General features: G+C 33.8%; 1 protein-coding gene across 1 annotated transcript; it reads left to right on the top strand.

Moving 5' to 3' along the window:
• The first annotated feature begins 2378 nt into the window (after positions 1-2378).
• Positions 2379-3904, top strand: LOC119828688 (G protein-activated inward rectifier potassium channel 4-like). Its single transcript, XM_038350928.1, has 2 exons — positions 2379-2463; positions 2829-3904. Exons 1-2 carry the CDS (start codon positions 2379-2381, stop codon positions 3902-3904), a joined length of 1161 nt encoding a protein of 386 aa, XP_038206856.1.
• Positions 3905-13470: the final 9566 nt, after the last annotated feature.

The raw sequence follows: 13470 nt of genomic DNA on the forward strand, positions 1-13470 counted from the left end.
TGTTACTGTTTCGCGCAAAAACTACTGAACCGATTGCAATGAAATTTGGCACGTAGATAACTGGACATCTGGAATAACACATAAGCTTTTTATCCCGATATTCTTACGGGATACAGACTTACGCGGGTGAAACCGCGGGGTGCAGCTAGTAAACAATAAATTTTAGGACAAGGGAGCCTTGCATAAAGCTAGAAGTATACGACCCGACTCAAAAAACAAAACGTAACGTGATCTTGAACAAAATCTGCAGCAAATACAATAAAACCTTTATCTTTAATACGGCGAGATGTCGTTTTCTCCGCTACCGGATTATTTTATCTTAGTGCTCTGACATCTCCCTTTATATTTATAGAAATCCTTGAGAGATATTTGATTAATTTCGTAATTTCGTACTTATTCATGAACGACTTGGGTTAGGGTGTGTTTGAGTGAACGTCTTATGGGGTTTCAAAGTCACTAAATATGTAAGTAAACTTAAAAAGAATTTTTATATGCAGTATATAGGATATGAGTTCATAGATTAAATGTCTAGTTTTCCGCCCGTGACGTGACGTGACCAAACTTCATTGTAATCGGTTCAGTAGTTTTTGAGTGAAAGAGTAACAAACACACACACACATCCTTACAAACTTTCGCATTTATAACATTAGTAGGATAAAATTGAGATTTGATTAGACGTTTGGAAAAATGCCAAAAAAATTACTCTAGTAATAAAATCCATTTATGTTTAATACAGTTTGCACATCATATTTTGTAGCGATTCAGCCGTTGCGCAAATAGTCGTTTTTTGTTAGAAATAACACTGCATATTCCTATAATAAACTGATGTTTTTTTAAATTATTAATTGTAAAATAAATAAATTGTAATTGATTGTAAAATCAATAAATATACCCATTCAGAACAAAGCAAATGACTTATTAATTCAAATTATAAACATCCTTTTTGCCTTCTTTTGGCTTCAAACAATTCCGAAAATTATGTTACATGAATAAAGCTTATACAAAATAACTCAAACATATAGTTGAAATTCCTAAATATTAACTAGTCGTCATTTAAAAAAATTGTTTAAAATATTTTTTTCTCCAATTTTTATCATTATTTGTTAGTGTTATGATCACATTATTTTAAGAAAAAAAAGCGCGGGCCTCGAGCTCGCTACGATGCGAATTAGGCCAGCTCACTGGGAAAGTGTGACACCACACAGAAGATTGACGTGAAATAGTAGCAATTAGTGAATGCTACTTCTACTACTACGTGTTTTGTACGGTGAGTGGGAAAGCCTTGGTAAAAGGTTACCTTACCCTTCCCAGTCCTTTCCTTTAATCCTTTATTTATCCCATATCCTTTTAAATCTGCGATCAAATGTTTATGAGGGGTGGTAGAGCTTACCATCGACCAACTTTAGCATAAAAATATTGTTTAGATAACTAGTACAAAACTTAACGCTTGTCATTTAAAAATAACCTACGTTATTTACCATTACCTGTATTTATTATAACTCTTATAAACCTCGCAACATTGTAGCTATCTTAAAATGATACCAGTATGAAACAGTTTAAATATTGAATATTTTACATTCAACGCAGTTTCATAATGCACATACGCTCGCAAAAATTCACATCTGTTTGTTTAAGATTCACAAAATCAAGGCTTCGGAATTCTATATTTACTCTCTTAATGCCGTTTTATTTTTATCGTCTATAATTTATCTTATCGTCATTATTTACTTCTTCTTATTTAAATACGTAAGGTTGTGATGCTCAGTTGTTTCGCGCAGGTGTAACTATTGCTTAAATTCAACTATGGGTGTATCTTTGTGCAGTCACATGAACTATTCTGCTGTTGAATGATTTTGAAAGACACTTATTGGAATCAACGTACGTATTAATCCTATATTATTCTATATTAGGACGAAAGGAAATGAAATATTGTATGGACATACAAAGTAGTTATACATGTGTGCATGTGTGTGTTTTATTGTTGCATGTGTTGGATTGACGTTATATGTGTTGTATGTGAAATTGTGAAACTAAGAGTTTTTGGAAAAATTTTAACTAAAATACGACCACAAAATAATACATAACTGGGTGTACCGTATCATACCTAATTACAGTTATCATAAATAATTAGGGTTTTAGATAAATCTTTAATAATAATTTAAACTCTATGACGAAACTCGTCATTACCTAGGATTAGTTCGCTGGTTGAGCTGGAAAAAAAAGATGTATGCTTAATTTTAGTAATAAAAGAGAATCTTCCCTTAAAAATACCGCGATAATCCATAGCACATAAACAAGTAAAAATATTCAAACTTCGCTCTGAAAACCATTACTTTAGATTGTAATATATATAAAGATATGTAATCCGTTTCAGAAAAATGGGCGAAAAAAGTGGACCAGCAATGAATACACATGAAGGGTACACGCCCCCCATAGTGCCGGGGATTTATCGTCCAAAAAACAGTAAGTGAATGCACCGTAATGCGAGGAAATAAAACCAACCGCTAGTGTAGAGTGAACTGAGAAATAAAGGAACTAAATTAGTGCTGGATGTTTGGGAGTTTTTTGTATCGCGGGGTCAAAGGAAAATGCATTTAGATTATCGTTGTTAACTTAACTTTATAATGGAGTGTAATGCATGGCCGATTATGGGGTTGTAGCTTATCGTGGATTTCGTGAACGAATTTTGAAATATTCAATTAGAATTTAATGTTAGAGTTTGAACAGACAATCTTTGTTTTGATCGTATAATAGTCTCCGATATAACTGAACAACAAAATAATTAGTACCAAAGTTACTAGAAATTAAATATCTGATATTCATTCCAGGGGTACCAGCCTGCGATACAGTGCCACGAAAGTACACGCGGGCAGTGTTCAAAAATGGCCAACTAAACATAGAAACAAAAACCAATAGACAGATCCGGCTCTTTTCTAATTACATCGTAGCCCTCGTCGAGACACGTTGGAGATGGACGCTCCTCAATTACTTCACAGCTTACCTCTCCGTTTGGCTCTTCTTCGGCACCGTGTATTGGATAATCTCCTACAACCACGGCGATTTCATCCTCGAGCATCTCCCACCCAACCAGAATACCTCAAATTTTACTCCGTGCGTCAAAAATCTTTACGGATTCACGTCAGCGTTTCTATTCAGCATCGAAATTCATACAACTGTCGCATATGGAAAGCGAGCAATCACCCTCGAATGTCCTCAGACAATAACAGCGATGTGCTTACAGTGCATTGTCAGCTCGATATTCCAGGCAATCATGGTTGGCATACTTTTTGCGAAGTTGACCCGTCCGCGAGGCAGAACTCAGACAATATTATTTAGCAGACATGCGGTTATAAATCTCAGGAACGACAAATTCTGCCTCATTTTCAGAGTCGGAGATATGAGGAAATCTAGGATACTTAATATAAAGACTCAAGCTTACGTAATAAGATTCAAAACGGAAGAAAAAGAAATTGAAATATCAGATCAGATAGAACTGAACGTTGTTATCGATGAGTGCGAATCGACGTTCTTCCTGTGGCCTGTTACTGTTGTACATTTCATAGATGAAAATAGTCCATTCTACAGGCTATCAGCTGCTGATTTGTTGTGCAGTAAAATAGAGATACTGGTAGTTTTCGAGGGGATAATCGAATCGACAGGTCAATCTGTACAGGCGAGGTCGAGTTTTACGGAGTATGATATATTTTGGGGTCACCGATTCTCGACGATGGTAGGTTATGATACTGCGCGGATGATGTATAATGTGGATTTTTCTAAACTATCAGAGATTCAACAGGTGGATACACCTTTGTGTTCCGCGTGTGAATACAGCTGTCTGTTATCGATCCTGCCTGACACACCGTTAGAATCCATTGGGTCGTGTGAATTTAATGAATGGACATGAAATGTGTGCCTAACAAACTATTGTTAAGAATTATCCAAAGTTGTATTCACTGCTAACTGCAATTTACCCGAAGCTGACATTCAAAGAAGAATTGTTAACAATAAACAATAGCTGATGATGTAATACTGAATTCTTTTGATTATTGAAGCACGAATGCTTGTGTATTTCTGTTTATTAGTTATAAGCAACGTTGAGAATGATTATGGATAGAGAAATATGATGTAATTATAAGGAACTAGCTGCACCCCACGGTTTCACCCGCGTAAGTCCGTTTTTGCGTGAAAGAGCAATAAACACACACACATCCTTAAAACTTTCGCATTTATAACATAAGTACGATTACATGAATATAAACTATATAATATAATCTATCTATAATCTACTCTTTAACAAAAATATGCACAATACTTATCTCATTTAGTCACTTCTTCAGCGAAAATTTTTATTCAGCGTGTTGCCAATATTTATAGGTATATAAACTTAACTTATTAAAATTCGAACGTACAGAATTAATATCGTTAATTTGTTACATGGTGTTTTTGCAATGTTCCAAAGCAAAGCTCCATTTAATTAAGGCAAGTTTTGACTACGTTCCGCAATTAATTGGCAAAAGGGCTTTGAATCAAAACTAGGTCGGAATCGAGCTGTATTGTGTAATATTAACATGGAAATTACGTTATATGATGCGCTTATTGATGTTTTAAGCCTCACTTCCCATGGAATTGCTAAAAACTGAATTTTTAAATAAAAATTGTTGGCTGAAGTTAAATAAAATATCGAATTAATTTTGAACAGTGGTGAAGTTATCCACATGCGCAGATAAGTTGAAATATTAATTTATTTTTTGCATGCTTGACTTATCGAATTTAAGTCTTAGATCCTCATCATTGAGCGTCCCTGCTACAAATAATACATAAAACCAACTACAAGTAGTAAGTACCAAGATAATTTTCATCATAAAAAATTCGCGCCTAACGTTTTTATACCGTCTAAATTGCTTTTTAAAAAGGGCAGGCGTAATTTTTCTTAGCTGTTTATGAATGTCGACGGTCAAACGACTTTCCTGTAACAAGATAAAGATTTCAAAGTTCTTAACGAAATTTATAACGTCTCTGGAGTCCTGATTCTAACTTTATCTTGTTTCGAATTGAAGCAGAGATCACTGTAGGTAATGAAGGTTTTTCATGTGACCATTTTTCTTCAGTAGGTTCGTTATAATTAACAATTAATTAATATTGGAGGTCCACCCTGACTTCGCTTGCTGTATATATATCTATATCTATTCTATAGTGTAGTACAACTAAGGGATTAAATACACATCCATCGGTAAAATTATTTTTGAAATCGGTCAAATAGTTTCTGAGATGAGCTCGTTCAAACATGCAAACTATTCAACTTTATATTATTGGATGTAGTACACATACTATATATAAAGAGATAATTTGTGATTTAGTAGAAAATATTATAACTATGCTATAAAATTTTTAAATTAAATGTTGCAGCAAATATAACAAGATTGTTTGAAAATTTATTTCCGTCAATATTCACTAATTCTAGTCTTTAAACGGAATTATCTTGGTGACGTCATCATTGATAATGACTTATCTGGTGTTTAAGTTTTGGTAACTAACCAAAACTTAAATCTACCTAATATTATAAAGAGGAAGAATTTGTATTTTTGTTTGTTTATTTGTTTTGGATTAACTCAAAAACTACTGGACCGACTTCAAAAATTCTTTCACCATTAGAAAGCTGTCACTTTACTGAGTGACATAGGCTATGTACCACGGTCGAAGCCGGGGCAAACAGCTAGTACCAGATAAGTAACAAGAACATTACATAGCTACACTACAGCATCGCTCAAACAAAACACATGCTAAGCGTATAAGACCACATGTATTGCGTTAAAAACGCCTTTTGCGAATTACACTCATCTGCTTTCCCACTCTTACATAATTTGGTCACGCATTAAACTAGTAAAGTTTCAGAACGACACCAACTTCAAATAATAAACCTTACGCAATTCACGTCCTTAAATCAGGGCAATTATGTTTACAATTGTGTACATAATTAATAAACGTGAACGTCATTTCGTGCACGCGTGTACAAACGGTGAAATTAGCTCTGGCCTGTCGTGTAATATTGTACGTGACTGTACCTCACCTGGCACTCTAGGAACGGAATGAGAAATGAAAAGTTTTTTATGGTTCATATCGTCTTCATAATAAGGGATATATCGCCTATAAACTGTTATGTGCTGTACACTTGAGCGAGTGGGAATTAAAAGTGAACGCTTCCTTTTCATAAAAATCAATAATAAATATTGTGCTTAATATTAAATTAATAAAAAAATAAATAAAAATAATATAATATATCAATTAACACACTTTTTAGTTTTATCTTATAAGTTTAGCAGAGGTCTGTCTAGTAATTTCTTGTTTGATTTTACGTGAGTATTTTACATTTATAAATTAAAGACTTTTTAACGGATTTTAAACGCGATTTATTCATTATATGTAGACTGTCCGGTCTCCGCTGTAAAGTGTTCCAAACGGGTTCATAATAGAATAAATAAATCGCGTTTAAAATCCGTTAAAAAGTCTTCAATTTCTAGAGGTAGGTCTTTTGAGAACACCGACTTGTATAAAGAAGCATCATGGTGTCATGAGAAAACTCCATAACCGCAGCTGTTCAGGAGTCTTGTATCCCTATAAAGAGAAAAAATATGGGCTGATAATGATGAAGATTTTAAGATAATCAACATTCTCTAAATATTTTTTAATTGTTAATACTGCATTATCGTCTGTCTCATTTCTTTGGTTCATTGTCTCACTCATCTTTTGGAAGATCCTGCGCCAAGTGATATTAAACGACGCACGTGCCATCGTATATAATTTAGCTGGACGCAGAAGCTTGCGAGTTAAATGTCTCTTTTAACTTTCAACTTCTACGTGATTCTGCCATATTAATGTCTAGAGCATTCTCTTGAATTACGAATAAATGAATTAATTAAGGAGTCTCTGTGACACATCACAAAATCAATGAATTTTAACAGAAAACCGGCGTGTAATAGCCACATGCCACTGTGTTAGCTGGAGGATCGTTTCCCTTTCTTCGCTGTTCCCTGTCTATTCCTTCTTTCTGATCGTCAATCTTTCCTTTATCCCCTTCCCCTTAAAAGTGGGTAGCGTTCGTAGAGGCACTGCCTCTGTGAATGTTCATTGGTGGTGGCGATCGCGAACCATCAGGCGAACCAGCACAGCTGCCCGCTGGCATAGAAACATTATGATAAAATAAATTTTGTAGCTGTATATAACTATGATAGGGATTCTATACAATGTCAAACGTCAGTCTTCATATTTCTTTTTCTTTTTTTGAGAAGCGAAAAAAAGGGAGAAGCGAAAAAAAGGGAGAAGAGAAAAAAAGGGAGGAGGACAGCTAAATCAGGGGAGTGACAAGCGAAAAACATACAGAAAGCGGAAGCGTGAATGTATGAATTACATTGTTATTTATTTTGGTTTGAAAATCAGCACTAACATAGTAGTTAATGTGTCGCGGACGAACCTTACAAGTACCCGTTACCCCTTCACTTATGCGGCTTGACGAAACACAATGGGGTTTTAGTCGGTAGGAATCATAACCCACGACCTCTACCCCGGGGGCCGTGGGTATCTATGCAAGATTTCCCCACAAAAAAATAATAAAAAAAGGGTAGTTAATGTCACATTGTTATTACAATAAGCTCATAGATTATTTTATTATCTGTGGATACCATATTTTGTTGTATTATAATCTACGTATAAGGTGTCAATGTTCTCTTAAATTAAATGGGTATTTTAATTTATAATATATAATACTGTTTATATAAACATGAATAAGTAAAAAAGAGTTTATTGTTTTATGTTTAAGACAACAAAATACGTATAAGTTTAAAGTAGAAATAAGCGGTTTGGGCGCAGCGTCTCAGAGGTCGCGATAACATGGCGTAATGGGGACTGGGGGGTTGTGGGTTTGATTACAAGCATAAGCGATTTTATACTATTACAATACCTATATAGGAAAAATCGCTCATTTAAAAAGCATTTAACCAGTAAACTTGTGGTTTTATTTTTGCTTATAGTCAAATCATGTTGCATCGATAAAATATCACTTAATTTGCTATGTGGTGCAAATTAATGATTAATTAGTAAATTCATTCGCTTACAATTGATTAAACTATTTTGATTTCTAACAATTTAATTAGTAGTAAAGAGATTCTGATGCCATGCTGGTGGTATTTCAAGATGGCTGATTGATTTTGAAATATGCTTACAATATTAATTTGATTTTTAGCATCTAGTCTACTTTATAATATACTAGCTGCGCCCCGCGGTTTCACTCGCGTAAGTCCGTATCCTGTAGGTATATTGGGATAAGAAAATCAGTGAAACAGATGTACATCATCTGACCACTATGGGACACGGGATTTCACTTTTAATCCTACTAATATTATAAATGCGAAAGTTTGTAAGGATGTGTGTGCGTTTGTTGCTCTTTCACACAAAAACTACTGAACCGATTGCCATAAAATCTGGTACGTAAACAGCTGGACAACTGGAATAACATATAGGCAACTTTTTATCCCGATATTTCTACAGGATACGGACTTACGCGGGTGAAACCGCGGGGCACAGCTAGTCTTATTATAATTTCAATAGGATCTTTTGTAAATTCCCACAGAATCAAAAATATTTCTGATGATTCTACAAAACACTTTCTATTCGAATATTACGTAAAAATACGAATTATCTGTTTTCAAATATACAGAAGGTTGTTGTCAACTGCTTTCATAATGAATAGTCTATTTTATATATTGTATATTTAAGTTTATTGTGGGAGTCGAGCACGCTTCGGCATGAATTGGGCCAGCTTGCACCGGGGAAGTACCACACCCCCACAGAAAACCGGCGTGAAATAATAGCTTGCTATTGTGTTTCGTGCGGTGAGTGGGGGAGCCGGAGGCCTATTTCCTTGTCCTAGCCCTTCCCAGTTCATTCCTTTTTTCCATTCATCAATCCTTTCCTCATCCCTTTTCCCTTAAAAGCGGGCAGCGCATTCTCAGAGGTCTGAGCTTCTGCGAATGTTCATGGGCGGTGGTGATCGTTTACCATCAGGCGAACCACCAGCTCGGTTGCCCGCTATGACATAAAAAAAAAAAAAAGTCTGATAACTGTTGGGAAATCGTTAGGTATAAGGTCAATTATAACAAAAGTCCACTTCAATCGCTTAAATATATTAAATTAGCCCATACACAATTCGCTAGAACTTGTAAAAGTGATTTTGAGTTTAAAGTTTGTAGTGAAAATAACAATGTGGTGCACTTTATATTATAATCTTGGTGTTATGATTTAACACATACAACAGTCAACGCGAGGTTGAATTGCGGAATAAACGTTTGAATAAATCGCGTTTAAAATCCGTTAAAAAGTCTTTAATTTCTAAGCATTTGAATTAGTTTTTATTTAACGGGACATACATTTACAGGGTTCCGTACCGAAATGGTATATCGGAACCCTATTACTAAGACGTTGTCCGTCTGTCTGTCTGTCCGTCCGTCTGTCAGGCTGTATCTCATGAACCGTGATACCAAGTTGAAATGTTCTGATATAATGCTTTTCCATTATTTGATACGTATTGATTAGAGGTTCAGCAGTGGTTAGTTCGTTAGCGATTAGTTAAAAAGACTATGTATTTCTGTATGTATGTTTATAATGTTTGACCACCAAAGCTGCTTGACCGATTTAAGAAATTCTTTTGCAATTCGAAAGAATCTACATCGAGGGGCTCATATATAATGTACCACGAGAGAAGCCAGGATGGACCGCTAGTCTATTATATTATAAAAACACTAGTTATTCGTTAAGTATTATCACATATGACTGCAGCGTCCGAAACGTGTGTAAAATGAATACAGACATAAAATGAATAAACAGTTTATAATATCAATTAAAAAGCTTTTTATTAGTAAATAATAAAGTTTTATAGTCCCTAAAATTTGTCTAGAATAAGTGAAGATCCAAGTGTGAGGGTGTGTACGTGGTCAAGTTAGTACATGGAGTCAAGAAACAAGAAGGGGGCATGTTAAGTTACGTTATTGTTTATTTAAGTAAGGTATTCTTAACCATAATATATATTAATCGTCTCGCCATGTAGTAGATTACAATTACACTAATATCATAAATTTATTTGTTTTGATGTTTGTCCGTCAATCACGCTGAAACTACTGAACGGATTTTGATGAAATATGGTATACCGACAGGGTATGAACTGACTTGCGTGATAGGATACTTTTTATCCCGATTAAATGCTCCCTTGGTATAACTAAATCATTTTTAAACGTCCTAACTCCACGCGGGCAAAGCCGCGGACGGAAGCCAGTGTCTCATATAATGGAAAACTTACGCTAAACCATTTTCTTTCGCTTCACAGCAACTAATAACTTTTATCAATACGTATTACTGATAACAAAAAATAACTTTATATCTAACTAGCTGCACCCGGCAAACGCTGTTCTGTCTTACTCTTATCATTTAGGGGTTTGAAAAATAGATGTTGGCCGATTCTCATAGATACCGGATAAGCACAAAAAATTTCATCAAAATCGGTCAAGCCGTTTCGGAGGAGTATGGCAACGAAAACTGTGACACAAGAATTTTATATATTAGATTAACTAAATACAAGAGGTCGATCCCAGTATATCCCAGTAGATCTCCCTTATAACATCTCAGACTTATATAATGCATAAAATAATAATATTTGTCGGTACTAAAATGAACAGTTTGTTTCTTTGTTTGTTCACGCTATTTTATTTGTTCAGAAACAGAAATTATTATATGATGTGTACGTGAAACCTAAGTATGCATTTCTAAACATCACCACTGCTCAAAATGGTGAAGGAAAAAAGCGTGAGGAAACCGGCATGTCCAAGGTTCAAAAGTTCTACGACATGTGACATTATGGCCTGAACCCTCATAGGAGGACTGTATCCCAGCAGTGGGAACATGTATGGGCCGATGATGATGAAGCTATATGTATGTATCATGGTGAAACGGGGGCGATCGCTAATATTAAATAATTAAAAATTATTACGTATTTACAGAAGAAAAATGTGTAAAACGAAAACAAATTGCATTAATTCAGATAACCTACAACCATTTCCCTTACAAATTGAACTGAATATTAGAGACAGTTAATAGTAGGAAAAAAAAATTATATTCTTCTCTATATTCATTCATTTATATATTAAAAATGGTACAAAAAGTGAACAATTTACATTTTACGTAATATATCTATAGAACAACACATTTCAGAGCAATTCATTTTCTCTAGAACAAAATAATTACCTAATACTTTTCTCTCAATAACTAAGACATCAGAAAATAGACAAAATTATATGAAAATACTAAATTGGACGTGAAATATTCGTACATTGCGTGCTCTAAGGTCCATTTTACGACGCAGAGTGCAGCCGAGATTTACTTCCCGCCAATATTATAAATCTAGTTCATACGTTTTATAGTGCATCGAGCTTACGACGGATTGTCGCATCACTACTGTTGCCAATTTTGCAGCACGTTGGATAGGTACATCACTAGTGAAGTTCGATTGTTGCCAACTGCTCCTTGTGATCTTTCGTTAAAATATTCCCGTTATAAGGGACGTTTTCTTACTACTGTGTGATGTTATATCAAAAACATGTTTTAATTCTACTGGTTTCATATTAATTTCGTCTAATTATTCATGTAACTGTTTGTTTTGATTTGATTTTGAGTGATTTTTTCTTTAAATATTGTGATTGATTTGCAGATTTAAGTATTGATAAATTGCACAGAGAGGTTCTAACATTAAAAAAAAATCAATAAATCTATACGTATAATAAATCTGTAGAAAAGTCATTTTTGTACATTGAAAAAATTGAAAAAAAAAATAGCCAGTGTGTGAAAAGATAACTAACAGAACCCATTTCCATCATTTTTGAAATTTTTGTCTGTTTGTCTCTTTGTTTGTGCACACATCACGTAAAATCTACGAATTAAATGCAGACAATGTTTATATACAAAAATTATACGTAACTTGAGGTACAACTTAGTTTTTGTTTCATCGAAATCGGTTTACTCTATCACAAGATATGATTAATTTGATATTCCTACGGGATACGGACTTACGCGGGTGAAACCGCGGGGCGCAGCTATTATCTAATATTTTAATAAACTGTTTTTGACCCTTGAATTTTCACTACTTATTAAAAGAGATTATACATTTATTGCAGAAAACCGATAGATGGAACCGAAGTTTTTTGTGATTATTTTTATAGTTTTGAAATTTTGTGCATTTATGCTGAGAATTGTTTACGAACATATAAATTGAGTATATGTCTTTGTACTTAACAATTATCGCATTATATATAAATTGAAATAATTAATAAACATTTATAAATTATGAATTGTAATAATACGTATAATTATCATTGCATAATAAATAATTTTCACAAAAAAAACATCATGTTTCTTGCTTTTCAATCGATGTAACATTTTCGAAAAAAAAAAAATATTACTGCTTTTAAGAATCGTATGCATTTTGTTCATGGCTTTACATATTAAATAAAGCAGGCTCTTATAGAAAGACATTTTATGAAAGATGTATAAAATATTTCATGTAGGAAAGGAAGATCATTCAATTATTTTACGTACCTACTTAACTTAACTAAGTTAACTATTTAATAAGTTTACATCAAATGCATCAATAAATCCCATTTAATCTAGAAAATGAACATTGTAAAAAATAACCTAACACAGAAAATTGAAATACTCTTAAAAATTAAGACAGGTAATTAAGTAAATTACTTTAAGTTATTATTAACACAGTACAGTGCTTCTTAAAATCTCAAGAAAAAATCACAAATGCATTTCCTAGCAGCGATTTTATGTTTTTTATCAGAAACTGGGAACGCGTATGTTAGCCTAAAATGTTTTATTACCGCAGCACCGCCGAGATGGGCGAAAGCTTTTACGTATCTCCGTTCGATATCGTTCCAATAATTCACAATTGCGTCTTCCTTACACAACAATCCCATCTATTGAACGTATAGCGGATGTTGCGGGGAAACTGTGGATTGGAGTGTTTTGATAAATTTCAGGTTTTTTTATTTTATGAAATTGACTATGTTGGTACAGATTTTGGATTTCGTTTTATAATTAGGTAAGGTAAGAAGGAGGCAATTAATTAGTTTTATTTTTCTCCATTAAAGTTAATGTATTCCTTTCCTTTATATTCATACTATTATGAGGCAAGAAAAAGCCCAATACAATAAGAGCTATGATATTTCTAAGAAATGTCGTGATAGCTTCCAAATTTGATATCGAAAATTTATTCTATAAATAAAAAAAATTATCTACAAGTATACCCGCTCAAACTGTCTGAAAACAGTTTTAAATAATAAATTTATTGAATTATAGCTTTTATATATTAGCACTATCTCTCTATACTCAAATACATTCTTGGCAGTAGAAACGATAAACAACCCTCAG

The sequence above is a fragment of the Zerene cesonia genome, chromosome 8, assembly GCF_012273895.1.
Source record: "Zerene cesonia ecotype Mississippi chromosome 8, Zerene_cesonia_1.1, whole genome shotgun sequence".
NCBI lineage: Eukaryota > Metazoa > Arthropoda > Insecta > Lepidoptera > Pieridae > Zerene > Zerene cesonia.

What these genes read in the sequence shown, in the direction of transcription:
- LOC119828688 (XM_038350928.1), top strand. Translation starts at nt 2,379, where the DNA reads ATGGGCGAAAAAAGTGGACCAGCAATGAATACACATGAAGGGTACACG. An exon ending in GATTTATCGTCCAAAAAACA is followed by an intron (nt 2,464 to 2,828) that starts GTAAGTGAATGC and finishes TATTCATTCCAG; the next exon opens with GGGTACCAGCCTGCGATACA.